Source organism: Carettochelys insculpta, chromosome 2, assembly GCF_033958435.1.
Source record: "Carettochelys insculpta isolate YL-2023 chromosome 2, ASM3395843v1, whole genome shotgun sequence".
Classification (NCBI taxonomy): domain Eukaryota; kingdom Metazoa; phylum Chordata; order Testudines; family Carettochelyidae; genus Carettochelys; species Carettochelys insculpta.
The window spans coordinates 174,214,292-174,239,948 of NC_134138.1; the positions used below are offsets into that span (position 1 = coordinate 174,214,292).

At 40.3% G+C, this 25,657-nt stretch overlaps 1 protein-coding gene across 1 annotated transcript; it reads left to right on the top strand.

Annotated features, from left to right (window-relative positions):
• The first annotated feature begins 892 nt into the window (after positions 1-892).
• Positions 893-24,223, top strand: SUN3 (Sad1 and UNC84 domain containing 3). Its single transcript, XM_074986020.1, has 12 exons — positions 893-1,005; positions 5,405-5,502; positions 7,276-7,363; positions 8,115-8,176; positions 9,872-9,972; positions 11,593-11,633; positions 11,820-11,979; positions 15,835-15,919; positions 17,468-17,583; positions 18,495-18,662; positions 19,645-19,737; positions 24,077-24,223. Exons 1-12 carry the CDS (start codon positions 893-895, stop codon positions 24,221-24,223), a joined length of 1,272 nt encoding a protein of 423 aa, XP_074842121.1.
• The last annotated feature ends 1,434 nt before the right edge of the window (positions 24,224-25,657 follow it).

The following is a 25,657-nucleotide window of genomic DNA, read 5'->3' on the forward strand; positions in this document are numbered from 1 at the left end:
CAGGTAGCTACAGAAACAATTACAGGCTGAAACTTAGACAGCACCCTGCTCCATCATCATCAGCAATCCCATGAGTACAATGGCACTAGGGGAGAATGGTAGACTGAAACCAGGACCACTGATGGTTTAAGGGAAGGGTGAAACCCCAATGGCTAGGAGCAGAGGCCCAGGGGCTGGGAGCCAGGTCCAGCTGCCACGAGTGGAGCTTTGGTGGCTGAGAGTGGAGGGGCCAGCACTGATGTCCCCTTGTTCAACAAATTCCCTGGTGGTCCTGAGAGTGCTGGACCAGGAAGCAGTGGAGATAAGAGGCTGTAATCTGCCAACTTGTGACAGATCATAAGAAATGTACCATAGTGAATTTAGGAGAGCCTGCCTTAATGCTCATTAATGAATCCAGGGTAGTTGTATGATTTATGTAGGTCAGCAGTGACCACAATGGTTTCTTCTTAGTCCTGAAAACTAAACTTCAATGCAAAATAGGAGTTCAACGTTTCACAGAAGACAGCCTTGAGGGATTCAGCCGCATATTTCTTCAGTCATTGAGTCTTTTAAAATGTTGAGTACATGCCCTATCTTGTCTGGCTGACCTCAAGAAACTTATGCTTGGCTTGTTTATTATGATATCACCAAGAACAGCCTGTGACATACTTAGCAGCACTCAGTGGGGGCTAAGGAAATTCCAGGTTACTTACTATGATGTTACTGACTATCTTGAAGGCAAGTGCAGTACAAGGACAGCTTTCCTTTCAAAGAAGACTTAAATTTATTAACATTTCAATTATTTTAATTAATTATTAAAATTGTGGCTAATAATAATATATGCTAAATATCTTATTTAACCTAATTTTAATGCTCCTATTCTTTCAGTAGTGAATGAAAAGCACATGAAAAGATGTACAGAATTCCAAAGTCTTCAGGTAGCACCTATCAACTGCGGGATGAAACAATCCATGACACCAACAGTGACAGCTCAGACACAGAAAATCAAAGTCAAGATTTAAGTTGGTATGGATACTTTTCTTTCAAAATATTCAGTCTTTATGTATTAACTTTTGTCATATATATGCAAGTTATATAAATAATTTTAAAACCTTTTTAAAGTTATTAAGTTTCCAAATATAATTACCAACCCTTCATCCACTGAAGAAGAAAAAGAGAATAATAACACAATGGCATTTTCTATGGGTCCAATCAAGTGCTTATTTATGTTGGTGGCAATCATTCAATTGATTTCAGTTGGTCCTAGGCCAGGCAGATGGCAGCTTTATAATATATATAACTCAAACATTTGTGCTGCTCAGTTATATAAGGATTTACAGAGATCAAAAAAAGCCATTCTGTTTTGAAGCCTATAGATTAATTATGTAATAACATCTAAATTATTGAGTAACTTAGTGTTACTTTCTTTTATATAAATTGTGGTATAGACGTTAATCCTTCTTGCTCTGTCAATAATGTGTCCCACTTCTGTTACTAAAACATGATCCTTTTTGCACAAATCAAATTGATTCTTATTCAAGTTCTGTTTTATGAAATAATGTCATGTATTTAAGTAGGGATGTGACACAAATACTGTATTCTTATGTGATTTATGTGCAAATGTTACCATTTTAAAAGAATTTCTCTCTGGCCAAACAGTGAATGTGAGTAGGAAAATGTGATCACATGAAAGCAAAACGTTATCTTGAAATCTTTTACTGTGTATCAGAGTAACCCAAATACTCATTTTTCTTTAAACCAAATCATTTGCTTTTCCTACACCTTTGACAGTCTCAAACCCTTCTTCAGTTTCTTCACTATTCTTCTCTTGACTGCCACTCACACTGGCCCCCTGCTCTAAGCCCCACTGCCAGACACAAATTCCCTCCCATGCTCTGCATCACCTCTCAACCTCTGGTGCTCAGCCCCTCACACACTTCAAACCACCTTAATTAATTGGCATTTTTAATTTACAAGCACCTCCTGATTCCCCAGCATGCTGATTAAAAGAGCTCTTACTGGAGTTAAGTCAAATCAGACTGTGAAGAGTTACAAAGTGATCTCACAAAACTAAATGCCTGGGCAACAAAATAGGAGATGAAATTCACTGCTGAGAAATATAAAGTAGTCTATTTTGGAAAAGAAAGTGATAGCTATAAATAAAAAATGATGGGGTCTAAATTAGCTGTTACCACTCAAGAAAAAGATCTTGGATCCATTGTGAATAGCTCTCTCAAAATATCTCTTCAGTGTGCACCAGGAGTCAAAAAACTAGGAAAATATTAGGAACCATTAGGAAAGGTTTTGATAATAAGATAGAAAATATCATAATGCCACTCTATAAATCCATTTTGTGCACACACCTTGTATACTTCATGCAGTTCTGCTCATTTCTGTCTTTTAAAAATGACGTATTAGAACTGGAAGACGTATGGATAAGGACAATAAAAATTATTAGGATGTGGAACAGTTTCTGCATGAGAAGAGATTAAAAAGACTGTGTGACTTTTCAGATATCTGTGAAACCATAACTTGTGTGGAGGAAGTAAATGAGAAAGTGTTACTTATTCATTCACATAACACAAGATCTCAGGATCTCTCAATGAAATGAATATACAGCACATAAAGTGCTACTTTACTGCTTTTTTGTTTTGATATTATATAGACTAGCATGGCTTTCACTCTGCTACTAAGCAAAAGGAAGTACTTCTTTACGCAATGCACATTCTACCTGTGAAACTTGTTGCCAGAGGATGTTGTGAAGGCCAAAACTGTAAAAGGGTTTTGAAAAAGAACTAGATACATTCATAGAGGATAGACCCCTCAGTGGCTGTTAGCGAGGATAGTCTGGGATGCAGCCCCATGCTTTGAGTGTATTGAACTTCTGATTGCCAGAAGCCTGAAATGGACAATAGGTCAGTCAATATTCCTGTTCTGTTTATTCCTTCTGAAGCACATGGTGTTGGCCGCCGCAAGAAAACAGGATACTGGGATTACTGGACTATTTGTCTGACCCAGTATTACTGTCCTCATGTTCTTAGTGCCCAAACTACAAGTCTGCTGATCAAGGTTCCTTCTCAAAACACGGCTCTCTTTTTTTTTAAGGCTGTAAATTGTAATCCTCCCCTCAATGAAGTGATGAACTGAAAAAATATCAGTAACTCCAGACTGGCCAACAAACTTTGAATAAGCTTGGTGTTCATGAGGGGCTGCAGGTCGTAGAAACAGAAACAAACAGTAAAGATACAGAATGGCACACAATGGTCTTTAAAGTGCTTACTCTTGATTATAAGAATGGGTAAAATTATTTATTCATTTTTTTAAATGTCAAATGCTTGTTCTTCCTTACTAAACAAAAATACTTGGTTCTAAAACCTGTAAGGATCTATCAGACCATCTGGTCAGGCATCAATCTGTTGTAGCAGGCAGCATGTGGGGAACAGGCTACTATATTTGGGTGGCAAGGGACAGGTGACATTAAGAGGGAATGGATGGGACTCTGGGCTCAGAGCTGACGTGAAAGGAAGATGCTGCAGTGGGAGAGAACTGATGAGAGAGTATAGAGTCAGGACTGTCAAAAGCATGACCAGTGGGAGAGATCAAATGAATGATGAGAGCTGAGAATCTGATGGAATGAGTACAGGACATGGCATACTATCAGGGTACCCAAAAGAGGATTCTGAATAAGCAAAACAGAATCTGAGCCATACTTAAAATATCCTACTGTCATATACGGGTTGCCATTTTAGTTATACCCTAGATGTCCAAAATTTATGTCAAATTTCAGCAGATTTGTATAAATTTGAATGCAGCAAAAACAGCCAGTTTTATACCTGTAGATTTCATTTTGAGATTCATCACATCTTTCTTTAAAATTTCAAGCATCTTGTAGAAGACAAAGTTTATAATATTTCTATATTTTTGGTACAGATTATGAAATGATGTCTCCAAAGACTTCTCAGTTGGTCTTGAAATCATTAAAATATGTGTGTATTGTCAGTACTCATGCTAACAAAAAAGAGCTTTACCTCTTTGTTTCTTTCTCATTTGAACAGTCAGCTCATGGCTACAGTTACACTCCAGTGATCTGTCAACAAAAGTCACTATTGGAAGAGATTTCCTGACAAAACATCTGTCGTTAAAGTGCAACCACACACAAAAGCCAACCGGAAGAGCGTTCCGCTCTGTTGACAGAGCAGCTGGAGTGCCCAGCTCTTCTCTCGACAAAACAGGCACTGTGAAGTACAGCACACAGGGCTGATCATTGTTCTGGATGCCTCGCCCGTTGAGAGGAGACACCCCTCCCCCCCCCCCGCAAAGCATCCACACAGTTTTTTTGTCAACAGAATCTGTCAACAGCATCATACTGCCTCATGGCTGAGATGCAGAACGCTGCCTGCAAAAGTTCTAAGTTTTGACAACAGACTGTTGACAAAATGCATTTTATGTGTGGACATTCCACCAGTTTTGTCAATAAAACCAGGGTTTTGTCAGCAAAACTCACTAGTGCAACTGTAGCCAATATGCCCATGAATTTAAATAAAGAACTACATTTCTGCACTGTGAAGCCTTATTTATCTCCGACAGTACTGCAACTGCAATGTTTTATACAAAATGTTTGATGATAATAAGTGTGTGGCATGTTGGTTGTTGCATCTTTTTCAACCCTGAAAGATACGGAAAGGCTTTGTTTTAAAACATGTATTTTTTCTTTTGTTTTTTAAAAAATTGCAGGTATGATTAAGTTATTGCAAGTAGAAAACATAAGGTCATAGCAAATAGTATTCAGTATGGATCATAATCCATTCTTTATCTGATGCTTTTGGGTAGTTGCTTAAATATATCGATTAAAGGGAAAATATGTTGAAAACATTAGGGTTGCACAGTTAACTCCAGAGTCAGGTAAGTTGCATGTGCAACTTAAGTGCTGGCATTTCCTGGCTTTAAAATGTTGACTGTGTGCCTTTGAATTTTCCTAATGTAAGATTTTTAATTGAATTTTTAAAAAGGTAAAATGAAGGGAGTTTCTTTATTATTTTTATGTATTGTTGCCAGATCCCAGAGCCAAGTGATAGTCCAATTAATTGAATTAGCTGTTAGGTAGATATGCTGTAGAGCACAAATTAGAGAACTCTGCCTCCTGTTCTATGAAAAGATAATAAAATCAAGACCTAAAATATTGCCTCCCACTGTTTACATGTACAGTTAATTGCACCTATTTGGATAACTAATTATCTGATTTTGTAGACTCAGTCAGATATGGATAGGTAGGCTTTTGAATGAGTGTAACTGTGTGTGTAAATACTTGTACTTTAGAACTAGAGGTTGTTTTTGAAACTGTAGCTTGTTTGTTTGTTTGTTTGTTTGCCTGCATCTTGCCACTTATACAATGCCTTGGTTTCTAAAGCCCTGTACTATTTTCTAGGCTATCTCAAAGGCAAGGACTCACAACCAGTAGTACCCAAAGCCAGATCCCTGTTAGTCTCAGGCAAGAAGATAGACAGTTTCAGCGCTCACCCAAGAGTAAGTTCAAGTGATTAGTGATAGTAAACTGTCTAGTTTTTTTGTATTGTTGTATGTTTTGCACTAACAATGTGTACTGTTATGGAGCGGTAGCCATGTTAGTCAGTATCTGTAACAACCGTGTACTGTATAGTGTATTTATATACAACCATTCTGTTTTGTAAGTTGTTCTGTTGTGTGCTTTTACATTTTGGATTGTCTGCATAGCTAGAGGGATGTTGGTGATAGGCACATCCTATAAGGTGGGGCAAAATATATTGAAGCAGAAGTGAATTAGGACAATGTTAGGATTACATGGCTAAGCAGTGAAAAGTCAGGAAGTTGCAAACTCAAGGTTGTGTGTGCCACATTAATTGTGCTCAGGCTTTAATTACATGCTCATGTGCTGTTTCACAAATAATTCCATGCACTACCATGTAATTTTTCTTCTACATGCCTTTAATGACAGGAAACATACTGTTATGTACTAGTTAGACAAATAGCGTTCCAGACAGTCACTTAGATATAACTAGCAGATGTACCTGGCATTGCTCAGGTCTGTGTGGGGGCTCAGGGCAGGGTATGGTGGGTGCAGGAGTCAGGGCAGAATGTGGGTGGTGTAGAGAGGTTCAGAGTAGAAGGGGTGCAAGAGTCAGGGTGCAGGTTTAGTAGGGGCTCAGGGCAGAGGATTAGGTTGGGTGGGGCTCCAAGCTAGGAGTTTGGCCACCAGACTGCCCAGCAGGAGTCTCCCCTGTGCTGGCCGGGGTGCTGGGGATCGCACTGACTGGACAGAGGCACCCAGGGACTGGATGGGGCAGCAGGGGCCATGCTACCCAGGTGGCGGCTTTCCAGGATGTCCAGGATGCCGGGGGTGCACTGCATGGCCAATGGATCACTGGGATGGCCCGTGACAGCAAGGACTGTTTTGCTGCCCCCTCTGGTCATTATCAAGTATAACTGTCTCTACTACTAGACCTTTACCTTGTTTTAAGTTATGCTAAGTGAAAACTACACGCCGAATTTGGTGATCCTAGCTCTTATCCTAGCTCTTATCGTTTAGGAGGAATTCTTGAACAAAGAGACGACATGGACAGACAGACTCACACACACTCACAGACAGACGAATGCTCTCAAATATATAGTAGATATTGGCAGAATCTCGAAACCTAGAGTTCCATGGAAATCTTTGTTTCCTTCACTCTGCACCATAAGAGACTCACTTACAGTGCTGGAAACACAGGAAATGATCACTGTTTAGGCTCCATAATAGATCTATAGTTAAGGTTCACTGGGATTATATAGGTTCAGGTAGAATAGCTCAAGAGTATCAGTTTGAATAAACTTTGTTTCATTGAAGATAAGACATTAGTGGGGAGGATGTTTGACTCAGAAATAAACCACCTGGACTGTTTGCAGTGGCGGTGATAGGAAAAGTAGCAACATCTTTTTCTTTTATAAACTGAGAAAATGTGATCTAAAACAACTGATATGACTTTATCAGTGAAAAGAAAAACTGTTTTTTAAACTTGGGTTAAAAGAGCAGTGAAGATACAGCAACTCAGAAGGGTTAGCAGCTCCAGGTCAACCCCAGGCTTTCCATATACTTTAAATCACGTGCTAATCCAAATCACTAGATAAGTAGCAGTTTAAGAACACCTTTTTGCAGTGAAGGCATAGCCTGAGAGACAAACGTGAACCCCATTATGCTTATTTTGCGGTGACTTTTTGGTGTAGAACTGTTATTTTAACTATATCTGTGCTCATTTATCTGTATGCTTGTTGCATGTTTTCCAGAAGGCATCAAGCTTGTATTCCACTTGCTAGCGCTATGTGTAACTGTTCTGTGGCACTTTGTGATGAAAATCTGCAGCACTTTAGCAAGGTAAAGATTTCAGTCTTTTTCTCAAGGGTGGATGGGGAAATAGAGAAATGCGAGTGGGCAGGAGAGACAGGTTGCTATTAATCGTGCTCCCGAACCTGACAAGAGTGTGATTTACACTGGCATATCTCCAGATCTGAAGAAGTGGGTCTGCCCCACGAAAGCTCATCACTTAATTATTTTGTTAGTCTTTAAGATGCTATATGACTGCTTGTTTATTTAGGTGTCAATCCAGTTTCTGCTGAAACTAGTTGTCACAGTTCTGGGATTAGGAGTCAAAAAACCCATCACTAATGTGTCTTCTGCAGCAAGAGAGGTTTAGGTTATACATTAGGAAAATCTTCGTAATTGTCCAGGTGGTTAAACACTGGAATATCAATTGCCTAGGGAGGTAGAGGAATCTCCATCACTGGAGATATTTAAAAGCAGGTTAGATAGCCACCTTGCAGGGATGGTCTAGAGCATGCTTGGTCTTACAAGAGGGCAGGGGACTGGACTTGATGACCTCATGAGGTCCCTTCCATTTCTAGTTTTCTGTGACACTATGATTCAGTTTTTGATTCAGTTCCTGCATCTCCACCGCTGAAGTTAAAAGCAACTTCACCATTGACTTCGGTACATTCAGGATCAAGCCCATGATGAAGCCGACTATGTGGGCTTCAAGAACCCTTAAAGAAACTTTTTGCTAATATGTAAATGTGAAACGTATGGCTGGTGCTAACCTTATGTTTTCTTTCTTCTTATTGTCCCCCAGGAAAATATGGGCTCGAAAGATTATTTCACTGGTGTTCTTCCTCCTTTCTTTATTCTTTTTTGGTGAGTTTCTATAAAGTACAGTTAACTGAGACTCTGTAAGTGAAACTCAACTATTTGTTCTGCCCTGACTCTTTATGCTGCTTTGACATAAAGGAGCCAGGTCAGAACTGGAGTAGCGGCTGGATATCTCGGATGGTTCTATATGCCTTTCTCCTGCCCGTCCACTCTCTCGCAAGAGACTGAGGGGGAGGGCCGGTAAACAGAGACAGGAAGTGCCCTCACCTAACCTAGCCATATGGGGCAGAATTTTCCCAGTCTTGAGGAGCAGCAGAGGTTGGCCTTCATTGAGCCCAGGCAGCAGAGCTGCTACTTCACAGTCTCAGAACCCCATGGGATATCACTAATTCTTTTTATTTAAAATAAAGAAGAAAAATGATCTTTATTGATTATGGGGCAATGACAACGTGTGAAATTGGTGTCACCGGGGAACTGTTTGTGTTGTTTTGATTCAGCTGTTTTTGTATCTTTTCTGATAGTTATGAACACTTATTAAAACTAAGGTAATGCAAAGAGGGACGTAAAACTAATTACATAGAAATAGGCAATAATAATTTTTAAATAGAAATAGTATTACAAGAAGTTAAAAACATAAGCTGTGAAAAAAGTGGAAATAAGCAGAGGTTAAAAATAAACAAGTAAAGCAACTCTCCAGTTGCATCAGAAATCATGTACCACATACCTCATCTTTCCTTCTTTCACCACTGCTTAGTTTGTTAAACCCCTTTAGTTGTTTCTTGTTTCAATTTTTGGCTACAAACCTGCAAAGAATTATACATGCTTAACTTTATGGACAGGAACAAAATTAAGTCAAAGTGTAATTCTTTGCAGGAGCAGTGACTTAGACTCTGGTGTAGCAATGAGCTCCAAGGAGGCAAATCCTTGAATGTGCCTAGAGTTTACTGAAGCCAGTGTGCCTCTGTATGTCCACAAGGTCATGCCCACATGGAGATCATTGCAGGACTGAGGCCACAATAATCCAGTTCCAATTAATTGTCTTTTTATATGACCCCCCCACTACTTCAAGTGCCTACACTGGTCAACAGACATGTTGACTTGACAGTGAGTAAAATCAAATGCACACTCTCAGGATTAAGGCCTATAAACATAGGAGACTGATCTCAACTGTGGTCTGTAGATAATACTTCTATATAAAAAATCCACATGTAATACATGAACAGTTTATTAGAGAATAACTTTTTGCATTAGATAATTGATTTTAATCATGTAAACTATAATGCTCCATTAACATGTATTGAAAATGTATTTTCCAAATTTTTCCCCAGAAAAGAGTAACTCCCCAATACAAAATCTGTAAGAACATGATTCCACCAACCCTTGCACAATATTCAATTTGGAAACTCAAGTGAAGGGATGGTAGGTATATAGAAAGGGAGAGGAACGATAGAGAGAGAGAGAGGTTGATTGTACTTACTGAAATGCTGATGACAATTAGTACAGCCCTTGGAAGTACCTCCAGGCAGCATTTTACATCCATTCCACAATTAGGCCCCCCGTCTTACAAACATTTAAACATGTGTTTAAGTTTACTTTGGTGGTACTATTCCGTTGTAGGTTTACTAAACCTAAGTAGATGTGTGTTTCATAGATTGGGACTTGTTGCTTTTGAAGAAAATAATTTGCTACAGGTGATTATGTTCTAAATTTAAACAGAGTTGTTCTTTTTATAACTAACAGGTACTTATTACATGGGATTGCTTGATGGAGGAGGAATTCAGATGGCCAGAGGACTATATAGTGACTTTTTCTTCTATGATTTCAACCATTTCTGGCACAAGGTGACTTTTATTATTAGATTTAATCAAATAAAGGCTCTGACTGCCAGACTAGCTCTAGGACAGAAAGAGCTTATGCAATAACTTGCACCTTCTTTCTGCAGAGTTTTAAGTAGATTAGAAACTCCAGTGTCTTAGAATTTAATTATATTTAACCACACAATATTTTTGTGAGTCTTCTACTGATTTAGTATATGCTTTTGAGCAAATCACTTGGACTAAAATTTTCAAAAGTTGCCTTTGTTTTTTATTTTTGTCATTTCTGGTTGTTGAGCTTTAGATATCTGGAATCCCTTATCAGACATACTATACTGATCCCCTACAACTCTAGCTGAAGGCAGATGACACCAACAAAAAATATAATACAGCCACTTAAAAGAAAATGTCTTTTGTTATGGTGTCAGTGTTAGTTTAGACTTGTGTTAAAAAGAGAAACTATAATAGGAGCACACTTTATCATAGAGAGTAATGAGTGTAGCCAGTAGAATTCCAACCTTTCCTCATAGACAGTATATTTATTTACATCAGAAGACAGTGAAGTAATGTACTGATAGTAGAAACAGAATTCACGGTTATAGGGGCCCCAGGAAACAATTGGAAAAGAAAAGAGGTGAAACCTAATATGAAGTTAGTAATGGAGAAGTTTTAGGGAAGGTTCAGACATCCAGTTGGCTGTCTGCTTCTCATTTGACCCTTTTTCAGAACTGTAAAAGCTGCTTCAAGAATGTGATTGGATTGAGAGTGTGGAAGGCATGCTTTGAGTTTACAGTAAGAGAGATAGTTGTGTTTGTTTTGAGTTTAGAGGGGTTTGATGTAATGGGTAGCGAGAAAGTTGACATAAAGCTAGCAGAAAATAGGTGACTCACATGTATCAATTAATTTTCTGTGTTATCAAACTAGGTGCTTTGCTTCTTTAAGTGTCAGAACCAATATCCAGGAGTTTGTCATGTAAATTCTGGGGTTTTTTTTCCAATTATAGTTAATAAGAAAAGTAATGTGTAAAATTCTGGATATTGCTTGGAATCAGATATATTTGAATTGTACTATAACAAACATTTACCTAACAGCAAGATTTGAGTTCCAGTGTTTTCCTTGCTCCCCCCACTGGAAAAGACATTTCCTTTTATTCTAATGTCTCTTCCTGTTTGCTGGTTGCAAAATGGTAGCCTTTATGGAGTAAGCTCAGAGACGTTTACAGACTCAGAAAAGTTGAAAAATTCAGTACACATTTTTGTGTACACATTTCCCTACATGATAATTGGTACGTATGGTGGTATTTTGTTTATAATAAATTATATTTACTATCTTAGAAGAAATAAATCAAATGCATTATGGGAGACTGTGATATCTGCTTCATAAACTAGAAAATGTCTGATATTAATCTTACATTTTGTTTTATCATCTCTTTCTCCTGGGTATTAATAGGGTGCCAGTTACTGTTGCATGTCAGTGTTAAATACTTATAGCATGTAGGTGTTGTGCTTCTAAGTGTCTACCAATTCACATTCCTGTAAAAGTCATTGTCTCTTTATGCGGGAGACTTTGTTTGGGCTGTATTAGTATTTGTAATTAATGTTTTGGGTTTTTTTGTTTTTGTTTTTTTTTTTAAATATTTCCTTCTAGGATGAATCAAAGATATATGGAATGGATCTGCAGTCTTTAAGGTAAGATGGATTTCTGGAGTACTTGACTCATTGCTTTAAAGGAATTCCAACCCTGAGCACAACAGCTACACAAATGGAGGAGTATAAGAAGATGTCTGTTGCTTGTCTTGCATTCTCATGGCATAGCACAAACCAGATATGCCAGGTAAATTGTGCTTTGTGTCACTTTTCCATCACTTTTTCTAGGCAGGCAAGACATGTTTTGAAAGAAATCCAATCTCTTAAAGAACAAATAGATAAGCTACAGGCAGAACTTCATTCTCTAAAGCAAGGTATGAAGGACATCACCCAGCGTGCTATTCGTGAAGCCCTGGAAGGGAGTGAGATCAAAGGTGTTACAACATGGGTAAGAGAACATTGCAGGTTTTGTAGGTAGCCATTTCCATCTTTCTTTGTCTCTCGGATATTTCCTTCTCACACATTATTTTACACTTCATTGCCAGATGTAGAGTAACACCATTGGGAATTGAGGAACAAATATTATGTTCACCCCAAAATGAAAATTTTCATTTTGGGCTGCAGACATTTTTGAAGAGTAGCTGGAAGGATGAGATAACATAAGTAAGAACTTCCATCACTCTAACCATCACTGGAGTTTGGTATCCCATACAACCTGAACAAGATAAACACTACATTAGACATTTGAAGGAAGAGCAGTCAAAGTTACAATATTATATGTTACACCAAGAGAATGATCTAGTGGAAAATTCATAAGGAGAACCTGCAATCCCATTTCTTGAGTCACTTCTGGTACTCCTTAGGCTCCCTTTGAGCCTTGGCAGCATCGCCCATTGGTACCTGCTGCCAAGGCTTCCCCCCAAGTCTCTCCCCAGGAAAATCCTGTATGCAGGGGCAATTTCACAGAGCTTGCTGGGGCTATTATATGTGCCCTTCTGGCCACAGGCCCTTACAGGGAGTTGTCAGCACTGATAATATTATCTAGAGAGTCTGTCCATTCAGCTGCAACAGCTGGTCTTTGAGGTAAAAGTGAATATAGTAAAGCTTCCATTTAATGGACTAATGCGGGGAAGAGGTATCTGTTAATGCCGAAAGTCTGTTAAATCCAATTCTGCAGGATTGGAGGCACCTTGCAAGGTACACTAGGGAGCATGCCATCCAAGACCTGAGAGGAACACAATGGGCTCGCGACAGAGAGCTTGGCAGCAGGCTCTTTGCAACTGGGGCAACCACCATGGCTGGGGCCATTAGCCCCGGTGACCCCAGTGGCTGCAGCAGCCCTAGCGGCTACTCCCGCCCCAGCGGCTACTCCCACCCCAGTGGCTCCTCCCGCCCAACCCTGGCAGCAACTGCCAGTCCTGTGGCCGCTACAGCCACTCTGGCTTCTCCTCCAGCCCCAACTCCTCCAGCCCCAGCAGTTCCTCCAGGTCTGGTGGGCCCAGCCACTGCAATGGCTCCGGATGCCCCTCTGGCCTTGACAGCTCTTCCAGCCCTGGCGGCCCAAGTGCCAGCAGTGGCTCCTCCAGCCCCAGCGGTGGCTCCAGTGGCAGCAGCAGCTCTGGAGGCTCTGCTGCATCGCTGGCATTTATTTTTGTGGGTAGGGGCTGGCAGACAGCATCTGTTATTTCCAGAGTCTGTTAAATTGGGGTTCATTAAATTGAGGGTTTACTGTAGTATGGTAAACTTTTCCCAGGTGAATTCCGTTGAGAGTGTGCACTCAGTATTCTTGAGGACAGAGTGTACCAACATATTTGCTCTTCTCAGTTTCCTCCTGTTTCTTGGAAGTTGTAGGAATTTAACCAATCAATGTGATTACTCACTTTTATGAACTTAATGGACCATAATTATATTGCATCTACATAAGGGATCATTAAATAATGACATGGGAGGATCACTATATAGTTACCACCATTGTGACATATATCAGATGGGGTAGCCGTGTTAGTCTGTATCTGCAAAAACAACGAGAAGTCCTGTGGCACTTTTTAGACTAGCAGATTTTTGGACCATAAGCTTTCGTGGGCAAAGACCCGCTTCATCAGATGCATGTGGGTGTTTCCCCACGAAAGCTGATGCTCCAAAAAAAAATCTGTTTGTCTATAAGGTGCCACAGGACTTCTTGTTATTTTGACATAATATAAACAATTGCCCGGACAGTTTCACACACTCCTGTAAAGGTGGCTGTTGCCAAAATTGTAGAGCAAGGTGAAACCAGTAGTTTTCTGACAGCTTCGTTGAGACGCCCGTTGATTTTCGAAATCTCTAACAGGTGGTCTCTGATTCAAGAGATAATACATGAACTTGATAACAGGCCTTCATGGTCTGCTTCTTAGGGCGCGTTCACAGTTTGACCTGGGAGTGTACTTTCAAAAAGCTATGGATTAATTCATACAACTAACTGAAATATTAATCATGATTAAAAATTAATAATAGTTTTAGTTGCACTGCTAAACAATAAAATACCAATTTAAATTTATTACATGTTTCAAGGTTTTCAATTCAAACACAAAATAGAAAGTGTGCAGTGCTCACTTTATATTATTACAAATATTTGAGCTGTAAAAATGATAAACAAATAGTACTTTTCAATCTACGCCATACAGCTATTGTATAGTTCTTTTTATTGTGACAGTGCGACTTACAAATGTAGATTGTTACATGACTGCACTCAAAAGCAAAGCGGTATTAAATGTTAGAGCTTACAAATCCACTCAGTCCTACTTCTTGTACAATCACGCAGAGAAACAAATTTGTTTGCATTTGCAATAGATAATACTGCTCAATTCTTATTTACATGCATATGTCTTTTGTTATTCGGACAACATCCCAGGAGATATGCTCCATGCTACTAATGCTTGTTAAAAAAAATGCATTAATTATATTTGTGACTGAAGGCCTGTGAGAACAATTGTATGTCTCCTACTTTCTCAGTTTTACCCACATTCTGTTATATATTTCATGTAATAGCAGTCTTGGATGACGATCCAGAACATGTTTGTTTTAAGAACACTTTCATAGAAGATTTGACTGCACACAATGTATCAGTATAAGATTTCTAAAGTGTAAGTGTATATCAGTGTAAGATTTCTACCCACAGCTCTTGATCCAAGGTTTAAGAATCTGAGGTTCCTTCCAAAATCTGAGGGATCCTTTCAGAAGTCTCAAAAGAACAACACTCTGATGCAGAAACTATAGGACCTGAACCACCAAAAAAAGAAAATCAACCTTCTGCTGGTGGCTTCTGATACAGACTATGAAGATGAACACTTATTAGTCCCCACTGCTTTTGGTCATTATTACACAGAACCCACCATCAGCATAGATGCATGTCCTCTGGAAAGGTGGTTGTAGTGTGAAGGGACATGCAAAACTTAAGTGTATCTGTCATGTAAACATTTTGCAATGTTGGCTACAACAATGCCATGTAAACACCAGTTTTCACTTTCAGGTAACATTGTAATCAAGAAGTGGGCAGCATTATTCCCTGAAAATGTAAACAACCATTTTTGTCTTTGTGGACAAGAAGTAGGACTGAGTGGACTTTTAAGCCCTAAAATTGTACGTTGTTTTATTTTTAATGCAGTTATTTTTGTACATAAGTCTACATTCGTTAAGCTCAATTTCCATGGTAAAGAGATTACATTACAGTACTCATAATAGGGAAATTGAAAAATATTTATTTTGTTTTTACAGTGCAAATATTCATAATTAGAAAGATGAATTGAACACTGTACACTTAATTTTCTGTGTTGTAATAGAAATAAAAATATTTGAAAAGGTAGAAAACATCCAAAATTTAAATACATGGTATTCTATTATTGTTTCACAGTGTGAGTAATCATGATTAATTTTTGAAATCACTTGACAGCTCTTGTTTGTATTTATTGTGATTGAGCTAGCATGTGAAATATAGAGTGTAACTACAGTGGTGCGAGTAGCAGAAGGTGCTAATACCCCAAGACCATGCCGAGTATCTTGGATAGATATGTATTTGAGATGAATATTTGTTGTGCCACCACAGGTCCACTTTATTTTTAGTGCTCTAACATCTACTTATTAGAGAGAGAGGTATTTTTAACACCTCTCACCACTGTGGCTTTGTCAACCTCAATTTTAAGTGTAGACCAGACCTTAGCCTAACATAATGGTTACTTCATGATTGTTTTACACGTATTTTGGAGTGGAGGTGAACTGGTGTGTGTGCAACGTGCAAACTTCTTTCCCCTTGTATATACCTTCACAGACTGTAAAAAGGATGCTAAATAAAGTACTTGAAAAGCTGGATGAAGACCAAGTCCAAATGCCTGATTATGCCCTCAAATCATCAGGTATTATAATTATTTCCAGTTAGAATTAGGGTCTCTGTTGTGCTACACACTGGGCTATGTCTATACTTAGAGAAAACTTCAAAATGGCCATGCTAATGGCCAAATTGAAGAATACTAATGAGGCGCTGAAATGCATATTCAGCTCCTCATCAGCATGTTGCCGGCCGTGGCACTTCAAAATCGCCGCTTTTTGTTCCCGTGTGGCTCGTCCAGATGGGGGTCCTTTTTGAAAAGACCCCGCCAACTTCAACATGCCCTTATCCCTCACATAGGATACGCAACACTTCATTAGGCTGATTTTTTCCCCCACAGCAACTTTGAAGCTTCAAACTTCGCAGTGCTGGCATGTGTGTAGCAACGAGCACTTCAGAGTGCCTGCACTACTTCGAAGTCCCTTTACTCCTCAAAATTTGAGGAGTAAAGGGACTTTGAAGTGGTTTGGGCACTTCAAAGTGTCCGCAGCTACATGCATGCTGGCATGTCAAAGTTTGAAGCTTCAAAGTTGCCATGGGGAAAATTAGTTTAATGAAGTGCTGCGTATTCACCGCAGCACTTCATTAGTAATCTCCCATGGCCCTGATTACCATGCCCCCTTTGAAGTTTGGGGCAAGTGTAGACAAGCCCTACGTGATGTACAAGTAAATGTCACCTACTATAGGAGGGAAGTAGAGAGAGGACAGTGGCACATTAAAATAAGAATACTCATTTACATACTCAGACAGCATCCCAAACTTTTTTTACAAAAAGAATTATTTCTTTTGTATTGTTTTTATTAATAATTGCTTATTTTCAGTTTTGTTACCCAATGCCTATTATCAAATTTGAATATTTTAATTAGTCTTGGCATGTTACAATTGAGAGAGACTGAATAAGTGAAAGAGAGACAAATATTGCTATTAGAAATTGGTCAAAACCTGTGCTTGTTCTGGTCAAAGTATAGTAAGAGACAACATTCTTATGGTATCACCATTGGGGAAAGCTGTCCTGACATTGCTTCATGACCATTTGAGAAGTAAGCAGATGTCAGGGAGAGAGAGCTATAAGAATTATGACTGGTGTATGGAGTTGTTTAGTAATTAATTTTTTTCTGAGGGTCACATCCATGTCTGGTTTGAAATAGTCACTCACGTAAATGATATTTATAACGATAATTGTATTACAGAGGCTTTTTTCCTCTAGGTATGTGTCCACATGGAGCTTATGTCTGCCAATGAGCAGCCCCAAAATTGCAAATGGCTGCTCATTAGCCTCTGCATGCGGCTCCTTAGCATAGCCATGCGAGATCCCATTAGCATGGAACTGCTGGGAGAGCAGCTCCATTTAGACACAGCCTGTGTGCTAGATATTAAGCACCCAACACCTGGTTTTTGTCATTAGATCTTTGTATTAACCATTGTTAAGAATACCTGCTATATTAGAAAGGCAGAGTGGGTCTAACTACTGTTGGTGAGAGAGAAAAACTTCTGAGCTTACTTGGAACTTTTCTTCAGGTTCTTATAATGCTATATGTGAAATTATCTCATTATTGTATGACTATTTTAATTTCAGGTGCCAGCATTGTTCAGTCCAGAACTACCAGAAGCTACCGTCATAATAGGGGGAAATTCTTTTGGTTATCATTTCCAATGCTGGTTTTTGTAAAGTCTCCAGAAGTTATTCTTCAGGTAATAATCAAAATAAAAAAGGTCTTGAGAGTTTCCTTTACCCTTTCCTTTCTTCCTTTTCTGTCACATTTTCCCACTACCATTCCCTACATCTGTTTCCCTGTTCTCTCCCCACTGCTTGCAGTTCAGGGAAGGATAGTTGGAGACAGTAGGCAAGCTGTTTTTCGTAGAAGTTTTGCAACAAACCTGACTTGGCATGACACCACATGTGAAAGAAACAGAAATATAAGCAACAGAATCAAGAATGCAGACCTGAGAAAAAACATTACTCATATGTGCAGGGAAAAAGGGCAAACCTCGGCAACAGAGCTTTTTTGAACTTCTGTGAGCGATGCAGCCAATGCCATGAATCTGAATAATTTGTCAGGGAACTAGTATTCATCCTCAGTATTAAAAATATATATTTTACATTTACATTTGATTTTAATTAATGAAACTTTGAACATATCACAGAATCATAGAATACTAGGACTTGAAGGGACCTTGAGAGGCCATTGAGTCCAGCCCCCTGCCCTAATGGCAGGACCAAGTACTGTCTAAACCATCCCTGAGAGACATCTATCTAACCTGTTCTTAAATATCTCCAGCGATAGAGACTCCACAACCTCCCTTGGCAATTTATTCCACTGTTTGACCGCCCTGACCTAATCCTCCCTTGCTTCATTTTAAGTCCATTGCCTCTTGTTCTATCCTCAGAGGCCAAAAAGAACAAGTTTTCTCCCTCCTCCTTATGACACCCTTTTAGCTACCTTAAAAATGAACTGTATGATTACTTAAATCTCATTGACGTGTCTCAAGCTAGATTCTAAGGTGCCAAAGGAATCCACTGATGTCAGTGGAATTATACCATTGATACCATTAGCCACAGAATTGCCTAAGCCAATCATCATTGTTTTGTGTTCTGGTTTTAGCCAAAGAATTACCCTGGGGACTGCTGGCCTTTCCCAGGAAGTCAGGGTGAAACGGTCATCAAACTGGCTGTGGAAATAATTCCAAGAGCAGTTACAATGGAGCACATTTCCAAGAAAATCTCCCCTACAGGCGAAATCTCCAGTGCTCCAAAGGACTTCACGGTCTATGTGAGCATCTTCCTTAGCTTTTTACATAAGATTTATAAAAACGAGGGGAGGAGACTATGGGGGAAATACAGGAAAAAAGCAAGTTCTGTGTATTTCCTTCACATCTCTAGCCGCAGGGCCCCAGGCAAGGTTTGTGAGGAGGCCCAGCTCCATGGCCCTGGAGGGGATTTGGCCACAGGTGGAAGGGGCCGATTCAGGGCAGCCAGTACTTCCTGGACCTCAGCACAGGACCCCTCTCCCAGCCCTCAGAGCCATACAGAGTTCACAGTGCAGTGCTCTGACAGCAACTGAAAGGGGCCCAGGGCTCCAGGAGCTACCATTGCCACAGTAGCAGAGGCTGGAGCCTCAGGTCCTTTGAATCACCAGACCTCGGGGCAGTTGCCCCCTTGGTCCCCCCCATCCACAGACCTATCTATAGCTTACTTCATGCTATGGGAATGAGCAAGATATATATGTAACTATCACCACAATCCTTGTTATGCCATTTACTCTTCAAAATGAGACTTTATTATTCCTGCACAACCTCCTGTGACTACGTGCTACCTATAAGTAATGTGCACAGGGCTAGGTATAGGAAATGCCTGATTTCTAACCCTGACTTTGCCATTAACTCAGTCAACCCCTTTCAATTTCTCCATGGGGATAGTACTCACTTCCCTATCTCACAGGACGGATGTGACTATTAATGAACCAAAACATAAAGTGGTAACTCATAACCCATAGTTATCAGGCCTCTTCTCGTCTTGATAACTTTGGATATCATCTGATGCTGCCATCATGGTCAGACGTGGTTTTGGAAATGGACATGTGCTTCAAGGACCTTTGTTTTACAGCTTTAGAAAACCACTCTGCATTTGGGATATCTGAATAGCAGTATGCTTTTTATTTTAACTGTGTCTGCATGAAGTGAACACATATTTAAACTTGTTGTAATTCGATTTCCACAACTTTTTATTTTCTCTATACCTATGTTCTTCTACAGGGTCTGAAGGAGGAAGATGAGGAGCAAGGAACTTTCTTAGGACAGTTCATATATGATCATGAAGGAGATTTATTTCAGACATTTCAACTGAAGGTACATTAAAGTGACTGAGATTAAAAGAGAATCTATTTCTAGAAACAAGGAGCTTGAGTTTCCCTACAGATGTGATCTGGAGAATTAACCCTAGGTGGAAAGGATTGTAACTTAGTCTTTAGTTCTGTTAATGGTGGCTTTTAAATGAACCATTTTTCTGCAGCACTATTGTGATTATGTTACCTGCCTTTAATTTGTGTAATCTACCCTTAGGCTGCATACAAAGAACACATATCAAATACCATTAAAATATTGGTCCAGCAAATCAAATATTACTGATAATTGTAAATAAATCTTTTTTGCTACAGATTACTGAAAATTAATCAGTGCTTTTTAAACTCTTGTCTGTGAAGAAACTCTGTTCACAGACTTCATATAGATATAAGTGGGATTTCTGTTTACATGTCATGGAGTCAACATCTAAGACAGAGAACTTTATAGAGTTACGTTGCTTACTGAAGCAGACGATTGGTTTTGTGGCTACGGGTATGTCTACACTACAAGATTAGGTTGATGTTTTAGCATCTGATTTTGTAAAGTGGAACGTGCATGTCTCAACTGTGCACGAGTTCGACAGAGCGCAACCCCAGTAGGGTTGGTACCTTTGATTTTGACAGTGATGCACCGTGGCTAGCTATCCCACAGTTCCCACTATCACCTTGCATTCTGGGTTAGGATCCCAGTGTCTGATGAGACAAAAAACAAGGTCACGGGTGGTGGTTCTGGGTACATGTCATCAGTCTCCCATTGTACACTTATCTCCTCCCCCTCCTGCTTGTAACCAACAGCAAACAATGTTTTTGTGCCCTTTTCCGACTGGTTATCCTTGGAGATGCCATAGCAAGGCAAGGACCCCGTCCAACTTCAAACTTTTGTGGCAAGCATCATGAACACCTCACACATTATACTGTGGTATGTGCAGAGGCTACCAAGAAGCCACTAGAATGAGGAAGGATGTGAGGAGAACATAGACACAGATGTGTATGAAACGCTGGAGTGGAGCCACTGGCAAATGCTGGCTGCAATTGATCCTGTTCACACAGTGGAACTCCTGTTCTGGTTCCATGACACAAGCACAGACTGGTGGGAGCGCATTGTTATGCAGCTATGAGATGATCAACACTGGTTGGAAAACTGTTGCATGTGTAAGGCCACTTTCATGGAACTTTGTGAATTACTTTCCCCTGCCCTAAAAGTGCAGCAATGCAAGAATAAGAGCCACTCTGACAGTTTAGAAGCAAGTGGCTATAGCTCTGTGGAAGCTTGGAATGCCAGACAGCTACCAATCAGTTGGAAATCAACTCAGAGTGGGTAAATCTACAGTAGAAGCTGCCGTGATCCAAGTGGCCAAAGCAATTGATTCCTTTTTGCTCTGTCTCTGTGTTGGTACCTGACTATTTTGCCACAGAGTACGTAAACTGCAGGGCTTACTTCTCGATGTTGCAGGTGCTAGTGGATCAAAAAGGCCATTTCACTGTCATTGGTGTGGGATGATTGGAAAAGATGCATAACATGCACAACTTTAGAAACTCCAGTATCTTCCTAAAGCTGTAGAATGGAACTTTTTCCCAGACCAGATTACCAGTGAAGATGTGTACATGCCACTAGTTATCCTTGAAGGGCCAGCCTACCCCTTGCTTCTCTGGCTAACGAAGCTGTACACAGGCAGTCTGGACCACACTAAGAAGCAATTCAACTACAGGCTGAGCAAATGCAGAATGGGGGAAGAATGTGCTTTTGGCCATTTAAAAGCAAGGTTCTGAAGTTTATTGACTCAGATCTCATTTTGAACCGATAGCGTACACCACCGGCCCCTGTTCTTCATTAGTTGTCCCCTGCAATCAGTTGAGTCTGCGTCCAGCAGCCCTTCCCACTTGTAGTGTGAATAAAAATGTGTTCTCACCAGAAGTGCCCTCCTTACTCTCAGGGCCCATCAGCATCCTGGAAGGAGGGGATTGGCTCCAAAGATAAAATAATGGTCTTGGCTGTCAGTGAGATCAGATGTTCTGCTCAACTGCTGAACATTCTCCTCCTCCTCCTCTTCATTATCCACAATGTCCTCTTTGTTGTTGCCCAAGGCTGCCTGAAGCATCTCTTGGGAGGTATCTATGGACTACTTTGGGACAGAGGTTGGGTCCCTCCCCTAAAATCCCATGCAGCTGCTCATAAGAAGCAGTATGTTTGCAGCGATGACACAGATCATCCATTTGCCTCCTTCATCTTCTGGTTATGCCTCCCTGAGCTTCTTGATTTTCATACAGCACTGCTGGATGTCCCTGCTGTACCCTTTTTCCACCATGCTTTGTGCAATCTTGGCATAAGTATCAACATTTGTTTTGTTTCTTCTTTGTTCTGCTTGTCCAGATTCCTCTTCCCACATATCAATCAGATCCAGGATCTCTTGAATGCTCCTCCTGGAGCCCATTTGCTACCGTGGGCATTCATGGTCAGGTGTGCTGCTGAGATGTGCTGCCAGCTCCATTGGCCAAACAGGAAATAAAATTCAGACTTTCTGGGGTGTTTTCCTGTGCCCCTGGAGAGCAGCAGATTTCCAAGTGCTGGCCAGAGTAGTCACAATGAGGCACTGTGGGACACCTTCAGGAGGCCAAGAACATCGACTTTGGTAGTGCTACATTTACACTGTTCTGAAGTTGATCAAGCAAGGTTGAATTTAAAATTACTCGTCATGAAAAGCAAGAATCCTGAAATTGACCTTAACAGCCCTTAAAAATCAGCGCTTGGTGGTATGAACTCATTGTTAACAAAAGAGACCTAAGATGGCTAAGTTCAACATACACTCATAACGTAGATCAGGCCTCAATCTCTATAATTACTCTCTTAAAGTACAATAGTAACAGAGAGGTAGCCATGTTAGCCTGTACTCCAACAAAACAAAGCAGCAGAAATATAGCACTTGAAAGACAAACAAAATGATTTATTTGGTGATGAGCTTGTGTGGGACAGACCCACTTCTTCAGATAAATCTAATTTCCAATACAGACTGACATTTATAAGTACAGAGGACCAAAAAAAAAACAAACTGGCAAATCAAATAGGATTGGAAGGGGGTGGGGGCGATGTTCAATGTCCTGTCTGAGATAGTTACAAGCATCAAAGGAAGGGAAGCAGTCCTTGTAATATCTGAGGTATTTGATGTCTCTGTTCATACCACATATTAATATGTTGAATTTGAATATGAATATGAACTCCAACTCACAAATTTCTTGCTCTAATCTGTTTTTAAATTCTTTATGCTATAGGACACAGATTCTCAGAACACCACTCATCATCACTGATAGCCTCCAACTCAAACCTCTGCAATGTATCACTAAAAACTTACAGCCTATTCTGGATCAGGATGCTACACTCCAGAAGGCTCTAGGTGACAGGCCTGTCCTTTCCTACAGACAATCTCTTAACCTGAGAAAGATTCTAACCAGCAATCACAGGCAACACCACAGTAATACTAATCCTGGAACTTTTCCTTGCAACAGACCCAGCTGCCAACTTTGTCCACATGTTTATTCTGCATATGCCATCACTGAACCTAACCATGTTATTTACAAGATCAAAGTTCTTGTGCACTTCCAGCAACATTATATATATGCCATTATGTGCCAACAATGCCCTGCTACTATGTACATTGGACGGAGTGAGCAAAACCTTTGCCAAAGAATAAATGGAAATAGAGCTGACATCAAGAAACTCAATTCACATAAGCTTCTCAGTGAACACTTCAGTGGAATGGGCCATTCTGTCAAAGACCTGAGAATTTGTCTCCTAGAGCATAACGAATTTAACAATAGATCAGAGAGAGAAGTTTGTGAGTTGGTGTTCATATTCAAATTTGATACATTAACACATGGTACGAACCAAGACATCAATTACCTCACACATTACAAGGACTGCTTCCCTTCCTTTGGTGCTCATATTTATCTCAGTCAGGAAAATTAACATCCCTGCACCTCTCACTCCCTTCCTTCAATCCTATTTGATTTGTCAGTTTTTAATTGCAATTCTTTTTTTGGTCCTCTGTTCTTAGAAATATCAGTCTGTATAGGAAATTAGATTGATCTGATGAAGTGGGTCTGTCCCACAAAAGCTCATGACCGAATAAATCATTTTGTTAGTCCTTAAAGTGCTACGTTTCTGCTGCTTTCTTTTATCCTAAAGTACAGGGCGTAGAGGTGTAAATATCTTTATGTATTGTGGGGAATGGTTTCATGTGGTGGCAAAAAGTAAAATGGTGAAAAAGTCACCTCTGCATGGTGCTAATTGTTTATGAACAGTGAGAGACACATGAAGTAAAAAATAATAGCTTTAATTTCTTTTCTTTCAGAATGAACTTTCTGAATTCATGAGGTATGTGAAACTGAAAGTGATGAACAACTGGGGACACCCAGAATACACCTGCATATATAGATTCAGGGTACATGGAGATCTAAAACATACCCAGGAGTTCTTTCAGCAGAGCCCAATACCTTAGGAACCCAAAATGGCAATAACACCAGCAAGCTAAAAATGAAATTCTTAAGATGCACTCCACTTCATCATCCAAGTGAAAAAGACCACAGCGAAGACAAAAACAGAAAAATAAAAAATGCCAACAAAATATTTTGGAAAAATTGTTTTTATTCTTCAGAAAGTTACTCTTTCTGTAGAAAAGGGTACAGGTATATGTTGAGTAAACAGAATTTGTTCAATATTTCTGAAATTGTTTGAATTAGGAAATTCTGACTCAAAGCAAAGAGGGTTCCAATGACATAGAAATATGTTGTATTGATTTATCTTCAAGTCTAAGTTATTAAGCACAGAAAACTTATATTGCTTCCTTAAAGATGGGCTCTTTGTATTTCCTGTTAAAGCATTTCCAGTTGTTCCATGTGACACTTTTCTTCATTTACCCTCTGTTGACCCACTCTGGGCTCTGAATTTAGAGACAGTTGGACAGTTTCAACCTTAACCTACCCATCACTGTAACGAGGTTGGGGCAAACGAAGTGCTCACCCTGTGCACAGCATAATCAGGGGCACAGCTCTGTAAGTTGCAAGGCCCTTCCCCCTCTCTCTCCAGATTGTCTGTGCTGGCCCCTGCCCTGGCCTGGATGGGCAGCTTTAGGACCTAAGGGGTTAATCCCATCTCCCATGCTAAAGGGCTCTGCCCACTGCTCCTGGAGGGGGATGAAGGCTAAGCTTCCTGGTCCCACACTGCTGCCACCTCCATGTGCATTGGGAGCCTGGGCTGAGCCACAACTGCTTACCCCAGGGTGTGTGTAGGAAGCAGAGCTCTTCCCCAGCACCCCACTGTGCCTGGCCAGGGGCTGAGGCCAGCCCTGAGTTCTTCCCACTCCAGCTCCAGAGCCATGGCCTGCATTGAGGAAGGGGAGGCACTGGGCAAAGGGCTGTGCAGGGCATGGGCACCATCTGCTGCAGTGTAAGGGCAGCGAGCCAGAGGGCAGCGTGTATGTGTGTAGGGTGAGGGGGCAGGGAACAGGGATACAGCAAGTAGGAAAGGGAATTGAGGTTGTGTGGTGCTGGAGGGAGGCTGATGAAACTAACAGGAATCAGGGCACATAATCACTAGAGATATTTTTTAATATGGAGGAGAGGGGGCCATAAATAGTATCTGCCCTAGGTGCAAAAATGCCTAGTTTACATCTCCGACCCAGAAACTGATGGAGTCAATTTCTCAGTTTGTGTAAATTGCCCTAACTCCATTGACCTAAGTATTAACAGCTTTTTCCCACCGGGAATCTGTCTGTTGGACAATATTTTTTCCTGGTGAATTGCCAATCTCCTCTCTCATTTTCACATGATTTCAAAGGAAGATAGGATCCTAAATGTGGTTGAGGATTCAGGCCTGTATGTTTCTGTTGGTGAGAAGAGAAGCTTCTGTACTGTATTCCCCAAACTTTTAACCC

Excerpts from the sequence above, each read along its gene's own strand:
- SUN3 (XM_074986020.1), top strand. The coding sequence starts at position 893 with ATGTACAGAATTCCAAAGTCTTCAGGTAGCACCTATCAACTGCGGGAT. Across the intron at positions 17,584-18,494 it reads CTCCAGAAGTTATTCTTCAG|CCAAAGAATTACCCTGGGGA; the intron begins GTAATAATCAAA and ends TTCTGGTTTTAG. Across the intron at positions 18,663-19,644 it reads CAAAGGACTTCACGGTCTAT|GGTCTGAAGGAGGAAGATGA; the intron begins GTGAGCATCTTC and ends GTTCTTCTACAG.